Raw genomic sequence first — 23,953 nt, forward strand, 5'->3', positions numbered from 1 at the left:
CTCTTTTTTTTCCTATTTATGGGCCTAACATTTCCAGCATTGCTAATTTTGGTAGCTGAACTGAATGATGCCCTATTCACAATGGCATTTGGAGGACGTAAAGTAATTGTAGCGCTTCCTCCCACTGATGAAGAGTTAAGACGCTTTACAGCAAATAAAACGCTTCTCTGGAACCAAGGTTAACGTTAATCCAATGGTTATTGTTGGGTTTAAGTCATATGCTCGCAAGAAGAAAAAAAAACATTCAATGTATTTACACCTGTTACTTTGTGGTAGATTATATAATAGACGTAAGATGTGATCATTAGTGGGAGCTTTGTGTGTCCACGCAAATGCATAGTGAGATAAATAGGATGGCAGGCATTACATATTGTTGGGTCGCGGGGTAGTGTAGTACTAGTGCATCTGTAGCACTTTTTACGTACTCCTACATGACTTTTGGAATTGAACCCAAAAATCTAAAATGGAAATATTATGGTACTTTCCATGGAATAGCATATACATTCAGTAGAGATAGCAAGGACTCAGCCCTCTTTGCACCTTTACTAATAGGTGTTTGGATGTTTTGGGCCCATTCACAAAGGCATGTACGAGTATTTAAAAAAATACTCCTTTTGCGCTACTTACCTTACTCCTAAATGCTTTTCGGAGTCAGTTACAGGATTCGCTGAAACAGAATGTCATCTCATATGGCTGGTTGACAGCTTTGTTGTCATGCTTAAATCTCATTAACAGTTACATCCGCCTCCAGAAATATGGGGCTCCGGACTGGCAATTCGATGTGTTTTCCATCTCTGCTAATGAAATTACAAAAATAGCATCCCCACACCCATCGCTGCTTTTTTATAGAGTTTATTCCCCTCTGAAGTCCCGCATCCAACCGTCATAAACTTCTACTTTGGACATGCACAAAATGAGAAGCACCTGTGGGATGGAAAAGTGTTGACAGGAGGAAACAATAAAAAAATCCATTGCAGATGATTTTTCATTTCATACGTCCAAAAATATAACAATTAAATGCACGTTTACCTCTGTCATTAATTTGCTGGCAGCTGAACAACACACTTTTGGAGCCCCGGCGGGTCCTTGCAGATCCATTGGGATTGTTCCAAGCAGCTGTGATTCATTGTGGAGAGCTCTTCGCAGGCTGGGCCTTCTCTCCCAAGGAACCGTCTGCAACAAAGCCAGATAGCCGCCCGCAGACCGAGCCGTCGTTGGAAGCGTGTTCTTAGTTCCCACTCGTCCCACACACAGAGAGTAAACTCGTGTTTGTTTGTTGTTGAACCTGCTGCACCGAAGCACTTAAAAAAGCTATACTAGGCCGGAGGCCGCGCCGGCTCAGCGGGCAGAGCTGGACAGGCAGCAGGTGACGGGCTCGGGCTCCAGGCCTCACACTGCAAGGTCTGTTATCCGAGCTGCATGATCCAACTTTGAACATTGTGCTAATCCTCTTTTCTGGCATCCGTCAAAGCGCTCATTCTTCCGCTGTTCTTCTCGGTCTTTTGGGATTTTCTTTAAAAGTTAGAAACACTTCTGCAAACCGCAGGGGGCACAGCCATAGAGCAATAGCAAGCAACATGGGCCTCTACAGCGGTCTAGTCTTCTGAGAAAGCCTCTTGTAATAACAAAACAATCAGTACATGGAAAATGTACACATAGAGGGTATTTGAGAAAGCTGTCGTCCTCTAATCCGTTCAATTGTCATCCACGTTGAAATGTAAGAGTACCTCTTCTAAGTCCATTTGTCAGAAACCAAGCTATATTTTATTGTTTTTTCAAATGTATTTTTATTGTATTTGTCTGTCACATTTAAACAGAAACTTTTTTTTTTTAAATCCTCTTTATTGTTTTCTGGCATATTCTTGCAATAAAAAGAAGCACTGGCAAAGCTCCCTTGCCTGACGGGGCATACCAACATTTGGCTTTGCTAATGTTTTTTGTAAAACTGTACAAGAGAACTGCTTTTGAGTGTAAGTGCACATTGTGCAACAGCAGAATACTGTCACTTACAGAGAGGTACGCCAGTGGATGTAGTGAGCTGACCTGTGCCCTGTGCCATGTGCCCTGTGCCTCATGCCTTATGTAATGGTGGGCAGAAAAAAAATGTGTTTGAAACAGTGACGGACCAATTCAGGAAGACAGCAGGATTAATCCATATATATATCTGTATTAAATGCAAAAGGTCTTGGCTAATACCAAAAATACCTAAAAATTACCTTACCACTATTAATTCTATAGTAGATTGTGCCCCGGGGGTGAAAAGGGCATCTGCCCCCACTTTTATGTGCCCTCCGTGCACTTTGGTATTATGCAAAGGGTCACAAAGATTTGTGCAGCCCATTCTTTAATGTATATCACACCAGTGCTAAATGTGCACAAGCTCAATACCAAGGGGTCATGCCTTCATTTTCATTTACCAAAAGAGGAACTACTCCTCTTATAGGAATTAATAAATAAAGGTATTTTTTCCTTTTGCCTTACACAGTTACTGACAGTACATTTTTACTGATAAAAGGGTCTTCATAGAATCTCTAAAGGTCAGCCCCTCCTCCGAGCTCCTGCCTTCATTGTCTGAATCCCCACCTTATAGCCGGAGGAATGCAGGCAAAACTCTTCCACTGTCTGGGGAGGCTGTCCTCACTCACGTGTTCTGCCATCCTAAACCTGGAACATCAAAAGAGATTACACTTTGTTCTTCTAGTTACTACTGTGAGTTAAACTTTAAGGTGAAAGCCAGAAGACATTTGTTCCAATATTTGAAGAATCTCCTTTCAGTACGTGTAATATTTACCTAGTGTATTCTCTCACATTGCTGTGAACACGAGGTTACTGCTCCCCTCGAGCAAGGCCTAAAGATTTTTATAATCCCCAATACATGTGTCCGGCCATTACTTTACGCGTTCAGCCACAGAGTTGATTAACTACTCTTGCTGAAACAGCGGTGAAGCAGTGATCTAGCGGTAGCCCGGCAGCGGATATACTAATAATCTATTTTTGTGCCTATCATGGTACCTAATATACCACTATGTCATATGCAAATAATGTTTCTTTTTCTACAGTTTTTGCATCCTCAGACTGCATGCTTTAGCAAAAAGTCTCCTTCGTATTCTCAAAGATCTGAATAAAATCTCCCCTCTCCCTTTCTTATGAATAACCCTCTTCTTGCTCTCCATCCTCTGCATGCTTCCAACCTCCGATCACGGCCTACTTTAAGTCGCATACACGTTTGCCTACATTTTATTATTACATTTTTGAAAATTGGCAAAATTCCATTCCAAAATTTCAAAAAATCACCTCTCCTTCATTGAAAGTCATACCTTCAAACTACTATTAACTACTAACCTTGGGTTCCAGAGCATCACGCTGTTCAGCGTAAGTCACTGCAGTGACTCATCAGTGATAATAAGCATTATGTAAATGCATTTACAATTGCTATTGCCAATTTGGAACAAGCCTTTCCTGCGATCAGTCTGAACTGGATTTGCATTTATTCCCTTGAGAAAGTTAACCTCATTTGCATTGCCTACCCAGAGCCATTGCTTGAATACTCAGATTATACATACACAAATAAGGTGACTTTGCATCTGGCCCACATTTGGCTCTCTCATGGTGTAACTATACAGAGGTTATTTATACCCATCACTTGCAAGGGTATTTACACACTGTGCATTGCCTGCTTCTCTGTGTTTGTGAGTCAAGTTTATTTTGTGTATGTGCAAGTTGCGATTTTTTATGGCTGCAATTCCACTTCTGGGCAAGGAAAAAAGTGTGAATAAACCCAGTGTGTCTACCCCCTCCACAGGCCCCATCCTTATAATGGTCATAGCAAAAATTAAACAGGCATTAGCAAAGCCAATAGGTATTGCATTTGAGACCTACTGACTCTGCCAATGATTTATAGCCAAGCTGTACAGCATTCCTGATGGCGTGCAGCATGGCTAAATGTAAGGAAATGCCTCCTTTTGCATGTTCACCCCCACATTTTGTGCACTGAGGCCTGTTAACTAGACCTCATTGCCAGTGTTTTAACCCCTTACAAAATATGTTGAATTAGCTGTACCCAATTGGCAACAGCTTACTTATAAGTCCCTAATATATGGTACCAGGGTATACAGGGCATGTAAGACAGAGTATCCACCTAGGGCTGTGTCAGTGTATGTGTCACCCAGAGTGTAACAAAGGACAACATGGCTCCCAGGATGCCACTGCTGACTAGAAGGGCAGTGTTTACACTGCTAGTTTGACTTTACAATTTAAGCTAACGGCAAAGCCACCGATCCACTTCCCTTAACCCTATATGTAAGTTTCCCCCAAGAAAGGCTTATGGAAGCCTGTTTCAGGGGGCAATATATATTTAAGTAAGACATACATTTTTCATATATCTTAGCAGCAACACTTTGAAATTGTTGTTTTGCTGGGGAAAGGTTAGTAGCCCCACTTAACCCAGGGTTACTGGCTGGCACCTAAGCAACTCCTGAATGGGACTTCCTACTGGGTACTGTAAGTTATCAAATTAATCATAGCATTAAATCCAATCTGATGCCCAGGTCGAGTTTAATGTCACTATTAAGGTTCATAAATTTTTAGAAAGTTGTCCAGTGGCCTCACAAATTACCTTGCCCTCAGACAACTGTCTGCCTAGGTAGAATGACTCCCAGGCTTAGGAACAAAACAGGTGCCAGGGAGTGAAGAGTGACCTCCTCTCCCAGGATGGCCAATTGGGTTGTTAGCTCAAAAGTCAAGCTTCAAATGGGAAACCCATTTTGAAGAGCAAATGGTGATAACACTCCTGAGCAGGCTACCTTTTGTTTATGTTACAAGTTGGAGACAGGTACAGAGAGGGAAACCCAATGCCTAAACCGGTTTTGCCATGGGCATGTATCCCTCAGGTAGCCACACTGCTAGGGTGGGGGCTACTATGCTCCAGACTACAGAAGAGGGGTCCCGACATCTTGAGAGTGGCTAGAATAGTGCATTCTGAAATAGCGAGAAGAAACACTTTGCAAGAAATGCATCACCAGACGTGAGGGGATCTAGTAGACCATTGACTAGTAATCCTGTGGTCCCCTCAGGGAACTTTCCTGGGATAAATATAGCACCCTGGCACCCTTCCTCTCAGATCATGTTGCATATAGTGAAAGAACCGAAGAAGAACTGTCAAGCTGGCTTAAAACTGTACAAAGAAAGGCTGCACAGTTGGAAGGACTGCACCTGCTGCACTTTGGTCTAGTGAAGTTTGGACTGTGCCTATGGCTTCTGGCTCGGGGAAAAGTTGATTCCCAGCCCCAGACCAAAGCAGTGATTTGAGGGATCAGTTGGCCGATTCCGTGGAACCAGCTGCAAGGACAAAAGGACAAAAGAGCTGAAGAAGCAGAAACTGGCAAGTTGGTAGCCACCGCAGAAGTTTTGGCACTACCTGCTACCGGTAGCCCAAAATAACTGATCCTTGATGGGCAAATGTTGCACCCGAGTCTGCTGAACCCAGGTGTGCCATCAGAGTCTGGAGGGACACTAACCTTCAACAGAGTATTTTGCCCAAACCGCAGTGCAAGGAGACCAGTAGCCCAGCATCGGCCTGCCAGCTACTGCATCAAAGATGACTTCATTGGACCCTGACTTCTATAGCCAAAGTCGCCCGACAACACCTGTGGACTGAGGACTCACCACAAAGGCCCACCCCCATCTACCTTGAGCGTCTATTCATCCTGTATCCTCAGCATCAGGACCACTCCATAAAAAGTCTAAGGCAGTTGTCCTGTAAAGTTTGGAACACATCTTGAAAACACACTGGTGGCCAGATAACTGTCCAAATTATTGTCTCTGGCCTCCCTAGACCACCATCCGGTCAGGTTTGGTTGCCAATGTCAGGCTGGAGTAGCCTAACAAGTTCTTTCAAACTTTTCAAAAGTTTAAAAACTTTTTGTTGACCAATGGTTATTTGTGGTTGCATCTAAAAGTATTAAAATTTTCTGAAATCTGTATCTCTGGAACCCTTCAGTGGATTTTGCTCATCAAAGTCTCTTAGAATTCTTAAAAATATACTCTATGTTTATGAATTGGTATCCTGGTGCTTTCGCGTTGTGTCACTTTCTTATTTTGTGTGTTTGTTATTGTTCAATGCTTTACAATGGGGGACATTTTTACAATCTATTGATGCAGGGCAGTGCTGCAAGCCTTTTTGCTGGACAGCCCTGCATAAAAAGGGGCAGGAATGTGCTGTATCTAACAGATTCGGTGCATTCCTACCCTTTTCCCCTGTGCTGGCGCACAGTGGCCTGCCATGCACCAACCCAGGCACCTTTTCAACATCCAGCACAAAAACAATCACAAGAGTAGTTTTCCTCTTTCTATGTGAAAGAGGAAAAAACGAGGCGAAATAAAGGTATTGCTCCTCGTTGCACCTCCCTTACGCCTCCCCTGGGGAGGCGCAGGCTTTTGGCACATTCCCAGGTTTACTAATCCTTGTAAATCTGGGAATGCATCAAAATCCATCGGTGCTGCATGGGAACACCCACTGCAACATCAATGTAATGCACCTAGAAGGCACAAGTAACCAGGGTTGAGCTAAAGGTGATACACATGAGTCTGACTGCACCTACGACAGTTTTTGTGAGTGTATTCCATGGTTATATCTCGGAACCACGGGTGCCTAAACCATCTGTGGCTCAACAACGAGGTCGTAACAACGACCTTGTTTTAACCACTAATGCCTTTACCACAAATGCGTTTATAACAATTTTACTGTTGCAAACGCATTCCTGGTAAACGCATTAGCAATCAGCATGCACGACCCAGCATACTTCCAGCCCCCCACCCCATCCCTTAAACCTAAACCCTGACCCCCCATTCCCTCCAAAACCCTAATCACCCCCAGCCCCCACCCCACCCCAAAAACTAAAAAATACCCCCTAAACCCTAATCACCCCCAGCCCCCCCAAAAACAGCCCCAGTCCCAGCCCAACTTACCTCCTCCTTCACCGTGTCCACTCCGACTCCCTTCTGTACCTTAACCACGCATGTACATTGTTCAGAGATGTGTGGTTAAGGTACCAAAACCAGGGAGTCTTGAAAAACGAAAGCGTTGTTTCGCTTTCGTTTTTCACAACCTCGTGGTTCCGGACTCGTTCTTCCGGGTGTTTCCCGTATTCCACAATAAGGCCCCACAGCCATATCATATAATACACCCAAATCCTCCTACTAAATATGAAAAATGGCTAGGAAGTGGACTTTTCTTTTATTTGCCAATCCGAGTTGGATCAGCAAATCAAAATTAGAAATGAGCTAAAACGTTTTTAGTGCAAGTGGGGAAAATCAATACGGGAGTGTGGGTTGAGGAGGACAACACAGAGCCAGGGGGTGGGCAACACACAGGGTACATGTGGGTGAAAGCCAGGGGCGGCTGCTGCTAGGAAGGACTAGTGGGGCAGCACACGGAGCGGGGGACGGGGACAATAATAAGTACTTTTTTTTAAAATAGCTCTTACCTGCAGCCTCCGCCACTCCCGCTGCCTTGGTGCTTCTGCCTTGCTCTCCTCCCCACCCAATTCAGATGCTTCTCTCATGCTGTTACACAGCATGAGAAAAGCACCCGGACTAGCCTGGGCAGGCTAAAATGCTGCTCAGTGAGGCAGTGGGAGTCTGGGCTTGGTCTCCACCCGGCTGTGCAACGCTGTGTTGCACACCTAGGTGGAGAGTTATAAGTGCGCATGTCAGTTTGGCTGGTCTCAGTCAGCCGACCAAACCAACATGCACACTTAAAGTGCACCTAGCACTCCTCCACCCTCATGATGTGGAGGATGCTGGCCGTGACCCGCCCTAGTTAAGCGGAAAAATAAAATGAAAATACTTTTATCATTTTAATTTTCTGCTTTCTTTCAGCAGAGCAATGCCACTCCTCCACCATAACAGACGGGCCACCCCTGGGCAAAGCACCGCGGGGGCGGGGTGGAGAAGCAATCGGCAACAGAGAAGGAGCGTGGTGGTGGAGGAAAGCAACAGGGAGTGAGGGGGATGGAAGCAACACACAGTGGGGATGGGAAGGAAAAACAACAGGCTGCAGAGAACAAGGGCACAGGTGAGGAAGGCAACAAGGAGAGCAGGGTGGGTGGAAACAACATGGAGGGCAGAGGTGAAAAGGAGAATCCCCTGCCCTGTGAACACAATGATCAGAGGGTGGAGGAGAAGCACACTGGTGAGAATGCAACAGGGGACACAAGAGCAAGCGCGACTTGCAGGGGCATGGAGAAGCACACAGGCAACAGCGAAAAACACACAGTGCAGGAGGACAGAAGTATTCAAGGAAGACACCTGGAAAACATATGCACTCTCAGGAGTGCTTAGCTAAAAAGAAAAACAGCAGTGCTTGAAAATAGAGCAGAGGAAGCAAATAAGCCGGTCAGTCAAAAGAGATGCCAAAGAGGTTATAATCCATAGGATAGACAAACACAAGATTGAGAAGCTGGGACCTGATTATAAAGCAGGCAGATGAGAGTGTCAGGAAAGCCAACCAATGGTAAGCAATGGGTGTGCTCTTGGCAATCCACAATAAGTCTTTTTCAACCGGACTACTGCACGGTCTGGTAGGCTCAACATAAAAATATGAGTTTACTCACTGAGGTTTACTTTAAGAGGCATAGAAGGAAGACAGTACACTTATGAAAGAGATGAATATTAAAAGGTCAGGGCCTGTGAGGTTCTAGGCACCTTTGTTGCCCTCTTATTTTCTTTTTCTTTGTTGGCCTCTTCATCCAAGAACACCTACAGCAGGGGTGTAATTTGGGCAATGTCCAAGCAGAAGACCTGGGCCCGGATATAAGGGTGTCCAAACTTTGCCCAAGGACTTAATATATGTGATAGATGGAATTAGTGAACTCTCAGTGCTAGCGGTTGCACTGTATATGGCAGATCACCTCATTTTACAGACGAAATTCATCATTTTTCTGAACACAAGTGACTACCTATTTTGATCTTTGTTGGTAAACTAAGTTTTATGCATAGTCAACTAAGTGTAACCTTGTGACATAGAGCAGTTACCATACAGTCTGCATTTCACGTTCTTACTATCAACGTTTTTTTGACCTTTTGCACACAATAGACTTAGGACCATATTCACAAAATTCTTTGAGTACAGCAAGCAGTACTACATGTTTAATCCACATACTCTTAAATGCCTTTGTGAATCGGCCCAGCAATATCTATCTCCCTATCAGCAAAAGTGCAAAGAGGGCACAGTCCTTTCTATTTGTACTAAGTGTATATAAATAGTCCCTGAATATTCCAATTTGTATATCTATTTTAAAAGTTCTGGGCCAATTTACAAATGAGTACTACAAAACTACTAGCTCTTGTACTCCAAAATGTCTTTGTACATATGCCCCCTTTATTTACATGCATTTCACTTTCACAATTTTTTAGAAGGAAGATTCCTTATTGTGCAGTGATTTTTTTCATACAATCTAATGGCGAGGGATTGGGAATATTGTTCGGATTCAGAAACTCTACAATAGCATTCTTACAGAAAGCAATTTGGATGGATATCATAAATGTACATAAATATCACTGCCGATCTTCTGGTTTTATTACTCTAGCAGGATGATTTTAAAAACTCAGTACTGTGGTAGACCATATAGTGCATTTTTCTCATAATTTCATTAGTACATACTCATGTCCTGATGTTTGCATCTTATGCCGCCTACTCTGATGATCTGCCTGAATATTTAAACACTTTACAGTGCTTATTGCAAACTGCTACAGTTTGGGTATCCAAAATCTAAATGTTTAAAATGTGTATTGAATACTCTGTAAAACTGCCTCGGTTATAACACCAAAAGTAAAATACAGAGCAGTAACATTTCCGAGATTTTGAGCCTGGCAGGGTGGAGCCTAACTGCTTGCATACATTTTGTCATCATACCGGTTACAGATTGCCCACTCAGTAAATCCCGATCGGTATTTAACATGTGCATAGTTGGCACCCAGTTGTTGTGATTTATGCACCTCGGATTGAGGGATCACATGCGAATACATGCCAAGCGCATCAAGGTTCCATATAATGCCTTTTAGAGTGTTTCCACGCATCAGCTCACTAAAATGAATATTTAGCTCCTCTTTTTTGCTCGAGGCGCTTAGCCCTCATTGCGCGGTACTTGGCATGGCTCTTCTTTCGCCTCAGCGCTGCTGGTATAAAGCCAGTGCTAGTGCGCCTAATCTTTTGAAGTCCCTCAGGCGGTGTGAGGCAGGCCCAGAGGACTGTGGGTGCCATGGGAACTAAACGCTTCCTAAGGAGAGCAGTGACAGCCAGAGCTCGAATAGTGGCCAGCGCTCCCAGACTGCAGCACCAACTTAGCCAGCGCAGCCCTCATGTTTTCAGAAATGATTAAACCGTTAATGTAATCTGTCAGCAACTAACCTGAGTCCCTGTTTAGTTTTCATAACAGTGGTGCTATATTCGTGTAGTTTTCCGCTATGCATGTGTCTCTTTAAACGAATGCATAAAGTCAACTGAGTCGCTTCTACGTGTTTGGGTGAGTTTAGGCTGTGGGTACTCGGACGCGACTTATCATGAATGAAAGCTTTGGTTGAGCTTAAAAGCAGTGCACATTTCTCACAGCATCTTTCAGTGGGCCTTACAAGCATTCAGGCTACATACTCGTCCAAACCTTGGCATCTCTGCAGAGTGCACAAATCGATGGTCACCTATGCACAGTCCAGCCCCAGGGGGGACACGATTGGTTAGGCAAGGTTGGGAGTTAGATCTTTTGTGGTGATAGTGAGGCATAAGTTGGCTTGGAGCACATCTGAAAGTGAGCTGTGGTCTGGTTGGTAGCTGGTCGCTAGCAAGGGCCCAGGATTGGTACACCTGTAGTAGTTATGGCCACAGTGTGTCGGTGATTAGGATGAACACTTTCACTCTCTTTGCCCTTTCCTCTACTGGGATGAGTGCGTACTGTGGATGTGCTTGGCACACACAGAGGCCCATATTTACTATTATTTGGTGCAACGAAACACAGCAAGGCAGTCAAGTGGAGAGAGTAGGAAGGCACTATATTTACTAATATATGGGGCATTCCTGCTCTCTCTCTCTGCGAAGCAGCACACTGTGCAGCCTAGCACCAACACAGGCACCCTTCCACCATGGTACAAGGGTGCCTGTGTTACGAGCAGGATTCTCTTGTGCATTAAGAGACACCTTGCTACACAAAAACAATCCTCAGAGCCATTTTCTACTTTCTATGTGGACTACAGAATGCAGCACACATAAAAGAGAAAATAACGAGGAGAAATTAACACATTTACCCTTGATACGTCTCTGTTGGGAAGGTGCAGCATTTTGAGGCATTCCCAGGTTTACTGATCTTAATAACTCTGGGGATGTGCCAAAAATCATGGGTGTATGCGTGTGACAACCCTCACGCCACCCAAGGAACGCCTTACCCATTCAGATTAACACAAGGCAGCATCTTGGGGTCCCTTGTGATACATTGGATTTACTAAGCCACGCAGAGCCATGCAAGGTGGCTTTGCGTGGCTTTGTAAATCTCACTAAAGTTCTTTAGTTGCCTTGCGTGATGCAATGGCAAATAAAGGGCAAATCTTGAGTCAGTCTCTTTTTGCTTCTTGCACCTCTTCTTGACCCTCTACAATGCTGTGACTCTCCCTGTCACCACTGCCCACTGACCCTATTGCCCAGTCTACATAGATACCAAATGGGCCCTTTTATTGAGGTCGATGTTAACAGAACTGTGCAGCTGGGACTTGCACACCCATAATAGGGAAACTGCATATTTGGTGCTGTTGACTAGAGGGTTGGATAAAAGGTCACACCTGTGACACAGAGCCAGCTGTTAGCCTTTTGCGGGGTGGTCTCGTCACACCTTCCCATCCTTGTCCTCCCTTAAGGCCCTACCTGCTTAGAGCCTCCCTCTCTTACTATTACTACCTGTCCAGGTACTCTTGTACTCTTGTCTGCTTAGACAGACTACACTACCATAGAAATAGTAACCACACTACTTGTTAGAACTGAAATGGAGGAATTATTTGCAATCGGAATCATACCTAGGTGTGCATCTCCACTACAAACACATCACTGTTACCAATTTACCAGCTTCCACTTTACATTACTTGCATGTCATAGATTCATGACAGATTCTTAAATGTGCTTCGTCTGTAGAAGCACTATTTCACTGCTAGTTAAGCACTGCTGAGACAACAGAACACTCGGGGTAGTGAGCGCTACAGAAATGCAATAACTGTTGTTTCATGGAAACTGTAAGCCACATATGCCCCTATCCACTAAGGCATGCAATCACAGTTCATGAAGTAGCCACGAGCAATGAGGACACCTAACAAGAATGTACCATTTGCCTTATGACCAGAGCCTCGGGAATCATTAAATTATCTGTGTGGTATTTATGTGTAATTATGGATTTTAATACACTTGCCACATAATTCCCCACTTGCTGCATAACCTGCAAACGTCTACAAAAATGTTGGTAGCTCAGATGGATCAAATGTTACCTAAAAAAATGCCCTGCATGTGGTGCCATGCAGTAGCAGGTGAACTGGCCCCCTTTTAGTGGCTGATTGCATATTTAGGTTTTGAACTTGCATGAATGAGGTGAAACGTTTGCCCATACAGTAATAAAATATGTTAAGATGACAGAATAGTGAAATACTGACACAAATGCATGCATTACACCGCATAATTAGAGTGGCGGTCACTGGGCATGGTGTTGGTTGAAAGCTATTGACATGTGTCAACCAGCAAACCGATAAAGGGATCGTCTGGAGCACCTTCTTCTGCTAAACAAGTATAACTCAATCTGCAGACTTCGTCTTCCGCTTTTAAATTAAGTTTGCAAAAGTGAAATCACGGTGCAAAATATAAGCAATAATAATAAGAATAACCATAATGGTATTAAGAACATCGACAATAATAATTTGTTGCGTACCTCACAGTGTGACAATCTTATTGTGATAGATGCCTCAAACATATCAATAAAGTAAACCTTTCCCAAAGCTATGGTGCTAAATAAAACAGGCACAGAACAAGAGCGAAGCAGAACCTGCTAGAAAGTGAGGCTCCGGGAAGTTACCATTTTTGAGGTGTGGGGATGTTTAGGGGCGTAGACTATCGTCACTCTCTGCTGGGACTACATCATTCTCTCTTCGCCCCCTCCGCCTTCGTTAATGTCCTGTGCTTCATAGTTTGACGGATCCCTCCACCAGTGAGTCTGGCCCATAACCCCTGTTCCACGAGAAATTCTCAATGTGATCCGCGAGCAAAGAAATCCTTGGTGCAGGTGAGCAGCTACGTCAAGGCTAAGCGTTCCGCCGTTCCGCTCATTACAAGAGAGGGCGCGCGAGCTGGTGTCTCCGTCTCGCTTCCCTCCAAGTATCCGTGTTCGCTGGCACGGTACTCCTCGTGAAGGGGAGGAGAGCAGGAGGGGCGGGAGGACGCCCAGGAGACGCATCCTTCCTGCATTTCTTTGCACATCAATGCCAAGCAGCTGTCTGTGTGCCCTCGCTGCTGTTTCATAAACCACGAGCTGACTTTATGAGCAAAGTCTTGCGGCTGGGAGAAACACGAGTCTGTCATAGTGGAGTAACACAAAACAATGACCCCCCCCCCCCCCTCCTATGTAGGATGTGGAGTGGGCGCCTCAGACGCCCATATTTCACAAGTATTGAAAGGCTTTGAGCCGAATGGGACCAATTGAAGTGTAGCAGGAGTGCCATGGGCCCTGCTGCAATCATGGAAATTGGCTCATTTGACTGCTGTTGGGGAAGTAAAACAAATCAATAATGAGGGTTCAATGAGCCCCTCAGGGCTTTGGGCCACGGTGGCACTGCGCCTCCTGCATCATTGGTAACTACGCACCTGATTACACCCCTGGTCTGTCGTGAGAAATTGGGCATTGCCTAGCCTGATGAATGCCTTCGTGAGACCAGAAAGACTAGGTCAGAAAAAATCGTATATTATGTGACTACTAGCCTGACTGAACACGAGCTCCAGCCACACCGCCTTCCTCTGGAGGAGGCACACCGGACTTCTTTCGGTCTAACCTCCCGGCCTGTCAGAGACACAGGCCTTTTTATTAGACATGTTTGAGTTTCCCAGTAGACAAATCTGGATTCCGTCCCATGATTTGATTGAGCTAATTAACATGAAGCTTACTAATACAACCAAAGCTAAACAAGTGACAAAAAACTACCAGCGAGCAATTTGAGCTGAAAAACCATGTTTTAATCGGAGAGAAGTAAAAACAAAGGAGGTGCGATGTCACATAGTGCTTTAGTTGCGTTGGAGGCACCATCCCCCTCTCTCTGATAGCATGCAGTTGTGATAATACATTAAATGTATTATGAATATAGGCGATTAAATGTCTTTGTTAAAGTTGTGACATATCAGCCAAAGCAACAGGAACCAAAAATAAAAAAATAGTAATAAACTTTCCAAACTGTGGGTGAATTATTCCTCAAATGTTAGCTAGAGTGGAACTTGGGTGAGAAATAAGGGAGTGAAACGCAGGTCCAAGCAGTCAGCAGTGGTTGAGATTATTTCAAGTATTCCATTCACCATCTTGCTGTTTTTTGCAGTTGATGCCATACATACAACAGATACACCCAGTTATGTTTTGCCTGAACACTCTGTCATTGGTCTCAAGCTGCATCCAGCTGATGAGCCCCAAATAGGACAAACCTAGTCTGTGGCTGCTTGGGTTCTCACTGGCTAGTCTGTGGCTGCTTGGGTTCTCACTGGGAAGGGGTCTCGCCTGGCAAGTTCAGTACGGACTGTTTCCATGAGGAGCAGGAGCAGAGTTTGCATAAGGTGGGCCTCTGCCTAGAGTGCCATGATGGGTGAAAAACAATGGATTGGGATGTGGGCTTTAGTGATCACCAGTTGTTGAGATTAATTCAGGTATTCAATTTTTAGGGTCGAGCACGCAAAGCGCTCTCTCCCTGTTGTAATCTCTCTGTGGGCTTGTAACCATTCCCATGTCAAGCCCATCAGTTTAGTTTGTTTGTGGGCTTTCATTTTAAAATGTGCTTGATTTCATTAGTGAAAGTCATGCATAGGTAATGCCTTTTCCGGTGTTAAGCCCTCCACGAGCGCACCAACCAACTACTGAAAACATATGAGGCTCCATGTTCACCGTATGGTTTCTGGACTACTTTGTCTTTTTATTTAGTAGGCAGCGCAATCTCGCTGGGCAGTAGTCGAGCGCTTTGCATGACATCGACCCTATTACATGGATAATTGCATTTTTGCCGGTTACATGGATAATTGCACTTTTGCTGATATGTTTCACTGTAAAGCGAGTTTACAGCACTAATAGCCGTAACTCGTTACTCATTTGTAGGAAAAACATAATTTTTTCTTCGTGTAACATGAACACATTTCACAAAAATGAAATATTAGTACTCAAAGTACCTTTCACCGTTATATGCTTGAGACTGTTGCGTGCGGAATATATCTGTCTCATGTCACACATTTTTAATAGTTCCCACAAAATATTCTTCACGTCAACCAGTCTTTCACAGGCGAAAATGACGTGAAAAGGTAAGTGAAAGAGAAACCATTAGGCAAACTATACACAGCAAGACAAATGAAAATTACACAACTCTCCACTTGTGCAACAAACGTTTGTTTTACGCAGCCTTAAGGGAAACTTGGCATTATTTTCCCAGTCTCACGCCCAAAATGTACTTCAGAGGGGGAAACAAAGTATCCAATTTTTTTTCAAAATCTCCCTCTTTATAGTATCCAAATGCTAGTATGTATCCTGCCAGAGTCATTGCCGAAAACGTCCGAAAGATGGCACATACAAGCAGTGATTAAAAGCAGAAAGCATTATAATGTCGTCAGATATCCATATTACTGGAAGTTGTTTCTTCTTCACCAGTTATCAGTTATGGGGGGAGGGGTGGGAGGAGGAGCGTAGTTTTAACATTTTCATAATTCTTTCAGCTCCTAATGTTTTCGAGTTTCTGATAATCTTGTGCGCTATCTAACGGTGAAAACAGCGGCGATGGACCAGGAGGGAGGTAAAAATAATTCTCTGTGTGCAGCCCTCAAAGCCTTTTCCTAGCTTCACTTGCACATTGTGCAGCTCCTGTAAAGAGTTTCAGTGTAGACTGAGAAGGACAACTTGAAAGTTTTATAACACATCCATTAAAGGTTTTGATTCTTCCTGGCTTTATAATCTCTCTTCACACTGTAAACTGGCCTAGTGCTAGCAATTGCTTCAAATGTATATTTTAGAGCTGCTGCGTTGTGTTTACAATAATAATTTTTGTGAACATTAGCACCCTTTTCGGTTATATGATTTTTTTATAAATAATGCTAGGGCACTGTTGTGTCCTGGGCCCTAGGCCCACATATAGCAGAAAGGACGATACGGACACACAATCAGATAGTGGATAACTGGCCCTGCGCTCGGACCCTTTTTAGGGACGATCGGGTGCAAGTGCTCTACCCTGTTGTAATTAATCTGTGGGATTTTGACCACACCCTCCGCACGCTCATCAGTTTTGTTGGTTTGTGGGCCTGACTTTTAAAGTTTGCTAGCTAGGGTCGAACGCACGCAAGCACTCTACCTTGTTGTAATCCATCTGTGGGATTTTATTTTAACAATGCCCAACGCACCTCCATCAGTTTTGTTGGTGTGGGCGCTAGCCTTTTAAAATTCGCTTGAGTTCATTAGTGAAAGGCATGCATACCTCATGCCTTTTCCGGTGTTTAGCCCTCTTCAAGTGCACCAGTATACTACTGAAAACATACAAGGCTGCATGTTGTCCATGTTTCAGGACTACTACTTCTTTGAATTTTCTACAAAGTGCAATCTCACGGTGCAGTAATGGAGCGCTTTTCATGACATCGACCCTGTTACATGGATAATTGCACTTTTGCCAGTATGTTTGACTGAGAACGAACTTCTGTTTCCTGGATGTTTACTGTTTTAGAGACCTGCAAGTATAGGTACAATAGCGTGTTATTCCCACAACCACCCCACAGTAAATGTGAATACAAATGTTTATTTTGGACGGCCTGTGACTTCCACACGGTCGCTTTTATGTGAAACTGTTTTACTTTTCATTTTCAATTTATGTGGCAAGAAAAGTCCAGTTATGAGTTTAAAACGCTAATAGGTCTAACTTGAGCAAATGCTAGACCCATTGCATTGCAAATGCTTGTTCACCTTGTTGTTTGTTGCTTCCTCTGATCAGACAGAAGGAAGAGATCCAGTAGACATTTGCCTGAACAAGGGCTGGTGCATGCACTTCTCATCATTCTTACAAATCCGTTGAAGTTTTCTTTTTACCTTGCACATTTGAAGTATACAGCTCGGGTGGAAGATCTGACACTTGATTTCAGCAAGGGGGGTTTATGGAACTCTTGACATCTGAAACATAAGCAGTGCAATTGCAATGTTTAAAAATGATCATCTTCAAGCAGAACCATGTTCTTCATCCATCTAAGCCTTGACCACTCTGCTAGCCTATTCCCCTGCAAATGGGTGTTCAACTCTCAATACAAACAATTTGGGTTCACTGTGTGCACAAAAGCCAAGTGAATCGATGCTCAGGTGACCTCCTGTGCCTGTACCATCTGGCACCATCTGCTGAAGATGCTCTAGTACATTAATGACTTTAATTTCAGTGCATTTGTCTAACAGGTCGATCTTCTGAAACCCTACGCTACCCCTCTGCCTTTCTGTTTAATATCTCACTTTGCTCTTGCTGAAGTAGATGTCTTAATTAGAAATTATGAATGAATGATTATGTATTTTGAATAATGATTTAGGTAGAAAAGTGAATAACGTAGGAAAATAATGTGCACGTTTGAAATTGTGACCTCGAAGAATGTCCACCAGTGCTCACGAAGTGTACTAAATAATTATTAATCCATATGAAATATTGAAAATGTATTAATATTAATGTAGTAATATGTAATATTAAGGGTTATGAAATATATTCTTGTATTAATTGTAGGCCTTAACTTAGCAAGTGTCTTGGACTAGTTTTGCCAGGCCTCATGTAGAAGCTGCATTTCTTAGTGTTTAATGAAAATGCTGACAGAGTGAACTAACTGTGAAATGCTCATTGTTTAAATAAAATGCTTAGCAGAAACTTTCCATGGGAACCGATGGACAGGAGATGAAGTCTCTAGCAATGTATCTAATCTTGTGTAATGTGCATTAGATGTACTTTCCCAGGACGCGAACAATGAAGACACTGACTGGAGATGAAAATGCAACAAAATTGATACCAGACGAGCCGGATGATGAGAACATCGTGAAGCAGACCAATCAACAACATGTGAACTGTGAAATATTAGAATTCATAGATTTGGTAATTGGACATTAGTGGGTAAAGCAATAATGTACGATTAATTAACCAATTGGAAATTGAGGGATGGTTTGGGGAACTTTGATATAACAATCTGACAGAGGAGACCTGACACAGATTTGAGGAGATTTAGGCAGATTGCTGTTGAGAAGAAGAGACACAAGATTCTGTCATTGGGCTCATACTCTCTGACTGAGAGCCTGATGTTTTGCTGATCGACTGATGTCCTGAGGACGAAGACTGATTCTGCTTGCTGACCCATACCGTGGATAGGTAGATATGAAAATGACTGAATTGCATTTTATGCCTTTTCTTTCTAAGTACCAACTGCACTGGCTTAATACTTTCCTTTAGGTAGATGTTTTTCCAAATTTGTGTTCTAAATTGTTTTGCATGAAGTCCCACATGCTGATGCTAATCTGTGCTCACATGATGACTGACACATTACAGAGACGAATGGTTGACGAACTATCTTGCTGAACTTGATGGATATCATAGTTTTGCTGAATTGGGCATTACTAATATTTTGTGTTGATATATTAGAATGTCTTTAGATTCAAGCTCTGATTAGATCACGTCTTCTGCGACTAGCTGATAAACAAGCGTATTCAAATCTGTTTCAATCTGGATTGATGAATCAAGATTCCTGATTTAGTTTTGTTAACGAAAGGGAAATAAACTTACTAAACTTATAATCAAGGTGTGGTTATTCATGGCTGAAGAGTCATGGTGTGTGAAATTTACTGACTCCATTGATTGTAGATTTGACTAATGGTTATTGGTTATTGTGTGTTGATTATTGATTTTGTATGAAAACTATGGTAAGAACACCCTATACGAATCAAAAGGTTCATCGACCTATGCGCGTCCCCTTGTAAGTTTACTTATTAAGGACCGACGCACTAGCAGTTATGTTAGCAGACTGATGGTTAGTTTCTATAGGGGCTTGCCATAGGTGTTCAATTCAGAGTGTCAGATGTTGACAGTTGTGTTAGGAGACTGATGGACAGGTGTTCTTAGTTATGGTGATAGTTTAAGATTGATCCGTTAAGAATTCACTATTATTGACATTTATATTATGTTTTTTCAAAATGGCATTTGTAGAGAGAATGATGTTCCCTTAAGCCCAGAAATGACTTTCCCAGATACTGGATCCTGCTAATAGGGTTGGGTATGTTCCTGGCGTTCCAGTGTTAGAGTGAGAGAAATAGGTTGCGCTTGCACAGCTTATGCAACTTACTGATGAATTGTGACGTATGTGAAGGAATTTAGGGAGTCTGCGTACTCCGCAGTATGAGAGTAGGGAAGTCGTTCATTTCATATGTGTGTGGTGCTTTGTGCTCAAAAATAGTCCACATGGTTGTTGATGTGCGGACCCTGCGTGGTCTAAGACTCCAGAGTATTTTGAAAAGTGTTTGAGACACTTGGTTATATGTTGTAATCTGTCTGGTTTAGGAGGGCGAGCGGGCGTGGTGAACAAGTCAGTGTGTGAGTTAGGGTGGGTGAGAGAATTTTTTTGACTGAGATTTGGCGAGTCCTATGTGCACCAGGAAAGACCCATTTACTTGCGAATCTGGGAGACTGAGAAGGAGGAATAGCTGTATGAGCGAAAGGGTCATCAGTGAAAATCCGTATGGTTTCTGAAGCGATTGTGTTACTTTCCTGTAGTAAACCAGCAAATTTCTTTTTAGTTATTAGATTTTGGTTAGTGCTCGCAATATTTTGCATTAGTTTTGTTTGAATTCGAGTCTAGGAGACGAGCTAGAAGACTTTTTTCAGCCGCAGTGTGTGTGGTTGTAACATCATTAGAGCTGCGCTGGGATAGGTCGGTTAGTGAGAAGGGTCGCACACGGATTAGCAGCCGTCTGTGAGCGGCAATTGGTTGAGGACGTGAATGAAAGGAATCTTGGGAGTAAAAGTCATTTCCTGATCTGAATTTGAATAAACAAAAAGTAGAAAAGATGAAGTTTTTCAAGGTGTTAAAGAGTGCCCTAAAGGGAGATACTTACATTAAAGCGAGCGTAGGAGAGCCTACACCACCAGAGAATACTCTGGCTTACATTGAAATGGAGGAGCGAGGTGTCACGCCCTGCCTCTGGTTGAAGCAGTGGTGCAAGTTGACAGAGAAAAATGGAAGCTTAGCGTTTCCTGAGAATGGGATGTTCAATTTGAGAATTTTGGAACAATTGCGGATGGCGCTATATGAATCAAAGCCCCCTCTGAGACCAGCACAGTTTGAGGCACTAGCAGTTTGGGAGCTGGTAGCTAGACAGCAACACCAAATAAAATTTGAGAGGAGAGTGAGAAAGGTAGAGAAGTCACTAGCAGAGGCAATAGGGGATTGGGAGCAGAAGAAATGGAGAGCTGTGACATTGCAGAATGTTAAGTTGCTTCCAGCAATTATGTAGGAAGATGAGACGGAAGCAAAGAAAGCAACAAGAAAGTCTAATTAGGGTTCGTCTGAAAGTAAGGAAGCAAGAAAGCCTTCTATAGTTGAGGAGGACTCTGATACTGAGGATCTTGTTACATAGATACTGAGAGATTGACCACCACTGCATGCGGCACATGACGATGGCCCAAGTACTAGTATCGACGCAACAGCCCCGGCACAGGCAATGGGGACAGTGAGTCCGATACAGGTTAATACTGGTCAGACACAGGGTGTGGTGCAAGGACCTAATGTGTTGACTACTCCAATAGTTCAGGCCCAGATGCATCCACCACCATACAGAGAATCTATCCAGATGTACCTGTCTTAGAGACTACTTCGAATTTAGTGGTATCTACAGAGCAAGTGGGTTCAAGACCACTGTTGGTTCAGACTGAGCCGACTCTGATTTTGTTTCCCCAGGTACAGCCGCAGGGGATGCCGATGTTTACGCCAATGACATGGACACAGTCGGACTTGACACCAATTATGAATCAGAGCATGGGATTTACTCTCCCACAATGTTCGGGGGCTAGAGCAGCCCCAGAGGCAATATCACACCCGATTACTGTTGGTCCAGCAGCACCATTATTTGCGCAGAAGAAACCAGGCATGAGTGAACAAGGAGAGATGTCACAGAGTCTAGTGAGGAGGGGACCAAATGAGCAAATTCAGGCAGTCTCTTCTGTGGGTCAAACCTTTGAAGGGTCAAAATCATTGTTAGATCTTAGCCCACTTGTTGCACTTCCAGATGCTGTGAATGGACATAGTACAGGTCAGAGACTGAAATTATTGACACCACAGGCATCAAGTGCAGTGATACAGCAGGTGTCACAGATGAAGGCGAGTTGCATTTCATTACAAGGACTGACAGCTCAGCAGCTGACTGAATGGTTGGACAAGCTGAATACTCTGCAGAATGTTTCCAAGGGTGAAGAGCAGATCAATTGTGTCAGACTAAGTATGGAAGCAAGTGAACTGGTAGAGGGAACAATGGGGGTGAATAGATTAGAGTCATACACAGAGACAGAATTGAGATACCTATCCCCGAAAATTACAAGAGAAGTGAGCAAGGTACATCAGAGATTTGCAGACTTGGCAGAGAAGCATGACATAGAAATTGAAAAAACAAAGCATCTGAAGAGAAGTTACGGATTGGATTTTGAGGCAAAGGATTTTGAACACATGAGGTCAGCCGGAATGAAGGCGCATCTTAAGGAATTACTGCAGAATGCTCAGGTTTGGGGAGCATTAAAGAAGTGGGAAGGCAGATAGGCAAAGAAGAAAGATAAAAAGTAAGAAGATACTCTAGAGGTCACTGAGAATGTACAACAGGGCAAGGACCCAGTAAAGAGTTTACCAATTTGAGAGATCCCAGGTCGGACAGTTTGTTCTTGTCCATTGGCATAGGAGTGATATTCTGTCATTCACAAACGATTATCCAAACCTGAGGGAAAAGCCGGTAGAGTGGTATCAGAAGACAGACAGATTTGGGAAGCTCTCAAAATGTTTGTGGGAAGATTTGAATACCTTACTGGAAATAGTGGTTCCGGCAGACTTATGGGTCGAGTGTAAAAGAGCCATAGATTGGCCGACAAGTGAGCCAGAGATGGAAAAGAATACAGGTGCACCATCTCCTGAGGTAACGAAACATTATTATAAGGTGATTGAGTTCCTGAAGACAAGGATTTCACCCAAAAACATTGATTGGCAGAGAATTGATAGGACAGTGCAGGAGGTGAAGGAATCGATACATGCGTACTATGAGAGATTATTGAAGGCATTCAAGGAGTATAGTGCCAAGGAAGCGATTGAGCTGAAAGGCATGCTGCACTTTGTGTTCAGGTTTGTGGAGGGACTGAGACCTGAGATAAGTCAGATGATTAAGAGTCATTTGATTTGTTGGCAGGCAAAGCCGATTGATGAGGTATTGCGTAATGCGAAATACTGTAGTGATGAGATTGAGTTGAAGCAGAAACATTTGAAAGAGAAGGCAATGGTGATGCAGATTAAGGCAGCTCAAACAGGAGTACAGGGGACTTTTGTACAACAGATGCCACAGCAGCAGGGAAATGTCATGTTCCAGCCTCAGATAAGAGGTAGAAGTCGTGGAGGCAAAATGAATCGTGTTCCGGATTTGAATACTGTAGTGGTTCAGAGTGATGTGCAGGGAATGAAGAAGTTATTGCCGTGTCACATCTGCGGGGCCGTGGGACACTGGAAACTGGAGTGTCCGATGATGGTGCAAGAGGGTGTGGTTCAGCAAAATCACAACGTCAATGCATTTCAGACGATGGGAGGACCAAGATTAAGGGGCCCTAATCCAAATTTCCAGAATATTGTGAATCAAATGCAGAATTTTCAGCCCATGCAACAGGTGCAAATGCCCTGTGCACAAGTGTCACTGTTGCATCCGATACAGCAGCAAGATACTATGGTACCTAGACAGCAAATGCAGATTCCTCAGGCCCTGATGGAGCAGCAACAGATTATGGCCCTCATTCTGACCTTGGCGGGCGGCGGAGGCCGCCTGCCAAAGTCCCGCCGTCAGGTTACCGTTCCGCGGTCGAAAGACCGCGGCGGTAATTCTGACTTTCCCGCTGGGCTGGCGGGCGGTCGCCTTCAGACCGCCCGCCAGCCCAGCGGGAAAGAGGCTTCCACGATGAAGCCGGCTCGGAATCGAGCCGGCGGAGTGGAAGCTGTGCGACGGGTGCAGTTGCACCCGTCGCGTATTTCACTGTCTGCGCAGCAGACAGTGAAATACATGTAGGGGCCCTCTTACGGGGGCCCCTGCAATGCCCATGCCAGTGGCATGGGCACTGCAGGGGCCCCCAGGGGCCCCGCGACCCCCCCTACCGCCATCCGGATCCCGGCGGTCGGACCGCCGGGATCTGGATGGCGGTAGGGGGGGTCGGAATCCCCGCGGCGGTGCAGCAAGCTGCGCCGCCGTGGAGGATTCAATGGGGCGGCGGTACACTGGCGGGAGCCCGCCAGTGGTGCCGGTCCGACCGCGGCTTTACCGCCGCGGTCGGAATCCCCATTGGAGCACCGCCGGCCTGTCGGCGGTGCTCCCGCGGTCCTCTGCCCTGGCGGTCTTTGACCGCCAGGGTCAGAATGAGGGCCTATGTTTTTTCAACATGTCACAGGTCAGAGACAAGACAGAAGTAGTAATGC

The 23,953-nt window shown here is 44.2% G+C and overlaps 1 protein-coding gene across 3 annotated transcripts in view; it reads right to left on the reverse strand.

The window, feature by feature from the left end:
- KIAA1755 (KIAA1755 ortholog) overlaps positions 1-17,396 on the reverse strand; it is a 517,033-nt gene extending 499,637 nt beyond the window's left edge. Inside the window, exon 1 of one of the 3 annotated variants that reach the window (XM_069243743.1) lies at positions 17,325-17,396. In XM_069243743.1, coding sequence (XP_069099844.1) covers positions 17,325-17,333 — 9 coding nt within the window. In that variant the 5' untranslated portion in view covers positions 17,334-17,396. Of the gene's footprint in view, positions 1-1,029; positions 1,303-13,094; positions 13,399-17,324 lie in introns of those variants that run through there. The other 2 variants (XM_069243744.1, XM_069243742.1) reach the window with 2 other exon arrangements.
- Between the last annotated feature and the right edge of the window lie 6,557 nt (positions 17,397-23,953).

This window comes from Pleurodeles waltl, chromosome 7 (assembly GCF_031143425.1).
Source record: "Pleurodeles waltl isolate 20211129_DDA chromosome 7, aPleWal1.hap1.20221129, whole genome shotgun sequence".
NCBI lineage: Eukaryota > Metazoa > Chordata > Amphibia > Caudata > Salamandridae > Pleurodeles > Pleurodeles waltl.